The sequence below is a fragment of the Geosmithia morbida genome (genome assembly GCF_012550715.1).
Source record: "Geosmithia morbida isolate 1262 chromosome Unknown scaffold_7, whole genome shotgun sequence".
NCBI classification, from domain to species: domain Eukaryota; kingdom Fungi; phylum Ascomycota; class Sordariomycetes; order Hypocreales; family Bionectriaceae; genus Geosmithia; species Geosmithia morbida.
This window is the reverse complement of record NW_023336194.1, coordinates 797,581-803,615: the sequence shown is the minus strand read 5'-3', so window position 1 is coordinate 803,615 and position 6,035 is coordinate 797,581. Positions and strand designations below refer to the sequence as shown.

Below are 6,035 nucleotides of genomic sequence, written 5' to 3'. Positions count from 1 at the left end.
TTCTCCCCCCCCCCCCCCCTCTGTCCAACATAAACACGTCAAAATCCAACTTCACACCACACCACAGCCTCCCCCCCCCCCCCCCCCCCCCCCCCGCCCCCCCCTCCCCCAAATCCAGCCCTCCGGTGGTCTGGGAGAGATGGAAAAGAAAGAGCCAAAAAAAAAAAGACGGACCCAGGAGTCCGGACTAGCGTGACGTAGGCCCCACAAGAAACAGGGTTCTTAGCAGGTCGGTAGCGTCAAGTGGCTCCAGCGCACCGGTTCAGCGGTACTGGAGCGAGGGGGAGAGGCCGGCTACTCGTACGGTCTGGGTAATATTATTATCATTACAGCAAGTACAGATTACAGCCTGCTCCGTACATGTATGTACTCGTACAGCCTATGATAGCACGTATTGACCTGTCGATTCTTCGTACAGCCTATAACTGCCTACGAGCAGTAATATATGTACGGCCTGTACATGGATACCTACAGCCCAGTAATATTACTCCCTACTCGTACGAGTACTCTCTAATGGATGTCACTGGCACCTGGCACAGCTCGCCCTGTCACTGCTTCTCTAGTGCAAGCCACTTCGCGTGCAGATGACAGTTGAAAAAGAAAAAAAGAAAAAAAAAGAAAAAGAAAAAAAAAAACCAGAGAACAAGAACAAGGAAGGAGCTTCTTCTGGCTCTTGTCTGCACCTGCCGATTCCTCTTGAAGAATCATGATGCTCTGGAATGCCTCATCTGTAAGGTTTCCTCTACTTCTTCTATGAGTAATACACCAGTACTACGAGCATCTTCCTCTCTTCAGAGCCCACCTCTCTTCTCGTCACTCTCTTCCTCCTCTCCTTCCTCCCATCAAGATCCCTCTGCGTGTGTACGGATACGGGTACGGGTGATGATATACCTTCGACTGCTAAAGGTACGAGTACGTCGTTTCACCTACCTGCCATTGAACGGATGCTGTCCCACAGTCGCCTCCCCAATTACCGAGTACGACGTATTCAGCAACCCGTTATAGCTACTGCATAGTTCGGTATTATACGTCGCCTCTCTCCCGGACCTCTCCACCCCATCTCCTGCGATGCTCTCACTGATCGGAGGGGCAGAAACGCTCTTGCTTCCATCTCTCTCTGCCCTCTCTCTTTCTCCGTGCATCTCACCGATTCCCTCTATTGGTTACCGCCATGCAGACTAACGTACGTATTGAAGAAAAAAGAAAGAAAGAAAGAAAGAAAAAGAAAAAACCACCATCTTGACCATCTTTCACTCACCACGACATCATCCCCCTCACCATCCTCCTCCCCCCCTCCCACACTAAAATCACACGCCATGTCCTACTCCGTAACTATCGACACTAGTCCTATGGTCCTTGAACCTACTGTACCCACAGCACCAGGATGAGAGGGGACAGACGACCCAAAGGGAACACTACATGTACATTTAGTAGCAATACCCTAGCAGGGTCCTCCACGGCGGTTATTACTCGTAGTATACTTTTCCTCTCTCTCTCTCTCTCTCTCTCTCTCTCTCTCTCTCGCTCGCTCGCTCGCTCTTCCTTACTCCCCCCTTCTCATGCTGCGTGTGGTCCTTCTCCACTTGGTACAGACTGACCAGACCCGGCCTGCGTGGTTCCACATCTTTTTTTTTTTTTTCCCTTCTTCCTTGCTCGGGTGTCCCGCCATGGCGGTTTGCCCGTATGATACGAAGTACTCTTAGTACCCTAGCGCATTTTTTTAAACCATTTCTCCATCTCCTCTTTTTCGAAGCTTCTTGGGTCATCATTACCAAAATTCTGGGTTGGAACTCTGAATGCGATCTGTCTCTCTCTCTCTCTCTCTCTCTCTCTCTCTCTCTCCCTCCCCCTCCCTCCCTCTCACCAAAATCTCTCATTGTCCCTACCAATCAACACTTTTCGAGTGAGGTCTGAAAGCTTGTGAAGTGGTAGACTATACGAAAGTAAGAGAGGGGAAAAAAAAGAAAGAGAAGAGAGAGGAAAAAAAAAAAAGAAGAGAGAAGACGAGCACACATACACAGCCATGCCTGACTCGAAATCTTTGGATGACCCGCGAAAGCCGTCATCCTCGTCGACGAGCGGATCCCTCATCGCCGTCGGCACGTCCACCGACGTCGCCGTCATCCAGTCCATCGAGAAGGGCGAGTTTGATGACCCGGTCGACGAGGACACCCGCAGCCTGACCGACAGCATCCGCCAGCACATTGTCGACGGGGGTCTGAGGTACCACGCCTACCACGCCGGCAAGTACGCCTTTCCCAACGACGAGACGGAGCAGAACCGTGAGGACCTCAAGCACAATCTCACCGTCTACCTCTGCGACGGAGAATTCTTCTACGCACCTCTCCATAAGGAACTCGAGGCCGGGATCGAGGTACTTGATCTAGGTACGTTTCTTTGTTGTTGTTGCTGCTGCTGCTGCTGTTGTTGTTGGGGGGGGGGAGGAGGTTGTTGCATCTATCAGTTGTACCCTTCTCTCTTCTTCGCTGTCTCTTTTCCTCTGCCATCATATATCACATCTTCATGCTGACCTCATCTCTCTCCAGGAACTGGAACTGGAAAATGGTGCATAGACTGTATGTTGGAACCCTTTTTTTTCTCCTTCTCCTCTCCTTCTCTCTCATTCATTACATCACCCGATCGATTGGTCATGACTCGTCATACCATACCCTTTTGGCCATCGTGCGTGCGTGACCCAGACTGCCGGGACCAGAACGGCGCGGGGTTAGGCCGTTGACGGATGAAGGGGTAGAAAATTGTCTCTCTCTTCTCTCTCGCAAGAGACAACCCATCTTTTCTTTCCCCTCGTCTTCTCCGTTCTCACCACACAAAATGGCGTGGTATGGAGAGAGGAGGAAGAAGATGGTCGATACAGGAAAGAATAATGGAATTAGAGAGAGAAGGAAGACATGGCGACAGAGAGGAGACAGGAAGCTGATCCCGTCACAGTGGCAGACTTGTACCCCGAATCCACCTTTCACGGCATGGACCTCTCGCCCATACAACCCGATTGGATCCCGGAAAATGTATCGTTCGTCGTCGACGACATAGAGCACGAGGCCGGGTGGACGTACCCGGACAACCACTTTGACTTCATCCACATACGCCACACGTTGCACGCGGTGCGGGATCGACCAGAGTTGTGGAGCAGGATATTTCGGTAGGTCAATCCTCCCGAGCAGGAGAAGGAGGGAAGAGGGAGGACGAGGGAGAGGAGAACGAGGACTGACTGTAGCCCGACCAACCACAGCCACCTAAAACCGGGCGGATGGTTCGAGATCCAGGAGTTCCACTACAAGGCCGCCTGCGACGACTCGTCGTGCGACGGGCCCTACGCCTGGCGTGACTTCCTCACGTACCTGGAGATGGGCCTAGCGGCTCTCGGGTCCGAGGTCCACGGCATAGCGCGCTGCCAGGACGAGCTCATAGAGGCCGGGTTCGAGTCGGTCAAGGTCAAGTCGCTCAAGTGCCCCGTCGGCCCGTGGGCCAAGAAGAAGAAGCTGCAGGAGTGCGGCCACATCCTCCGCGACGTCTGCCTCTGGGGCCTCAACGGCCTGGCGCGCAAGCCGTTCCGCGACGGGCTGGGGTGGACAAACGTCCAGATCGAGATGTTCCTCGTCGACGTGCGCAAGGCCTTGACGGAGGAGAGCAGGGGTCTCCCCGTCTTCCACACGTATTTCCCCTTTGATAGCGTGTTCGGGAGGAAGCCTCTCGATGCGGCGTAGCTTTGGACGTCGGGGAAACTCTCTCTTCCTCCTCTCCTTTCTTCTTTTATTCTTTATCTCTTCATTCTGGATGAATTTGTGGGTTTTTGTTTTAACGACATGATGATTTTTCGGGAAAAGAGTATATGACTCCTTTTTTTTCTTCTTCTTCCTCTTCTTCTTCTTCTTCTTATCCTCTGCGAACCGGTCCCGCTTTCACCCCTGTTTTCCTCTCTGCACTTTCAGCTTTACACCTCTTCTCATCACGACTACATCTTGGTATCATCACGTCGAGGGAGACCACGACGCGCACTGGAGTTGCTTACCCTAGAGCTGTGGCTCCCCCCCCCAACCCCCCCCCCCCCCCCCCCCCCCCGCGCCCCCCGCCCCTTCACCTACCCTGCATAACTTGGAATGGAAAATCATACACGTATTTCCCCTCTGTCTTACACCAAGAAAAGAAGAGAAAATCAATCATACGTGCTGTATATCATGAATTACATGTACGCAGACCTGAAGTCTTCTCGCGAATAGCTGCAACGCTGCAACGCTGCAACGATGTACAGGTCCCACGTCCACGTCATCTACAAGACCCGAGACCCATCAACCACGGATGCAAGCACTTGTAATCTATATAGAGAGAGTGTGCGGTCATTGGTCACCAACACACATCACATGTCAGGAAAACTAGGTTGATGTCGAAAATGAAGAAGATGGGCCTGATCGCGCGTGCTCGCTTGCTGCCCGGTTTTATATCTGTGGATTATAGGGTAGCAATGATATGTATCAATCATACAAGATGATGGGAAGGGAACAAGTCACGAGGATATATGATTGATATATCATCAACGCTTTTATTTTTCATTTAATTTAATTTAAGGGTTTAGCCAGTTTTTTTATTTTTGCCGAGGAGGTTGAGGGGCAAAAGTTAACGATGTTGTGGTATTTATGTGAGTCATGGCGGATATCAAGGAGAGAAAGGGGACGAAGAATAAAAGGCTCTCTCTCTCTCTCTCTCCCCCTGACTTGAAAGGGGAATGGAATCACTTGCAGAGAGAGTAAGGCGAAAAGGGTATTATGTGGGCGAGGGAGATGCATCGATGGTACGGTCGGGACCGACGCACCGGTTAGACCAGGTGCTGCTGTAAGCTGACTTGTCACGATGGCATGTTGGGCGAGATTTCGAGGAGGACAGGAAGGGAGAGATTTGCGCATGGCGAATCATGAAGAGCGCGAAGACGTACAGTGTGAGCAGAGCAGGGCAGGTATCAGTATCTGCTTGGCGATGGATGTGTCCTAGTGGTGAGGGTTTCCTCTAGTCTCTAGTCTAGTCCCGTCCGACTAAGCGTCGCGCCGGTCTTACAAGTTCCCGGGACGGACCGCGAGTAGTAGCTCGTAAGTGAGGTTTGTTGGCTCGTCTCTCCGATTTTCTCTCTCGTTGTCAACATGACTATTTTCATTGGCTCATTTGTCTCTCTTTCTTTCTTTCTTTTTTTTTTTTTTAAAAAAAAAAAAAACCCCTTTCTTCACTTCATTTCATCATGGTGAAACCCGGATGATGATGACAATGATGAAAAGTAATACAGAGGGAAGAGTAGAAGAAGAAAAAACAAGACATGTCTTCTTTTTTCTTGTTCCTTTTTTTTAAGAACAAAAAAAAAGAGACCAATCAGGTATACAGGATAGCATTTTGCCGTGATGATTGGGCATTCATCGGGTCCAAAGAACTTGGGAGAGGGGGGAGGGACGACAAACACGACGTCAGGGCAGTCGTGGCAAGACGTCATGATGTAGGATGATTGCGAGGGTGGTGTTTTTCACCTTCTCTCTCGGCTCTCATCATCAACATCGTGTCTTCTGTACGATGGGCGGAGAGGGACAGATGACATGGAAAGCTGTGGGCGGCGATGTCAAGGTTGGGATGAAAGGGGATGGGGTGACTGGGCATACATCTGTATCAACATACTGAGAAAGCCTGTATAACCATTGGGGAAGAAGGAAGAACAGTCATGCCTAGAAGGAAAGGGGAAGGAAAAGAAAAAAGAAAACAACAACAACAACAACAGCAGCAGCAGCAACAACAAATCGGACCGGTATGACAGAATAGGTAGATGGACCAGACACATATACAGACACACACATACACGCACACAAAAAAAAAAGAAAAAAGCCAACGTACGTGTCGGTCTCGCATGAGCACGAGGGGCAGTGCAGTGCGGTGCAGAGAGAGTATCATGCAAGTTGCAAGTTGAAATCTTCATTGCTAGTCAGGCTTTATCATTGGTCAGATGGGATTTGAAGAGAGGGTGTTTGACAAGTCGATGCACCGAG

General features: G+C 50.6%; 1 protein-coding gene across 1 annotated transcript; it reads left to right on the top strand.

Annotated features, from left to right (window-relative positions):
• Window positions 1-2,023: 2,023 nt before the first annotated feature.
• GMORB2_7084 (Methyltransferase domain) lies at window positions 2,024-3,725 on the top strand (the record flags this gene model as incomplete). The annotated part of the gene is made up of 4 exons (XM_035469049.1): window positions 2,024-2,387; window positions 2,547-2,576; window positions 2,950-3,160; window positions 3,251-3,725. The coding sequence occupies 4 exons, from the start codon at window positions 2,024-2,026 to the stop codon at window positions 3,723-3,725; spliced, it is 1,080 nt and encodes a 359-aa protein (XP_035321429.1).
• Between the last annotated feature and the right edge of the window lie 2,310 nt (window positions 3,726-6,035).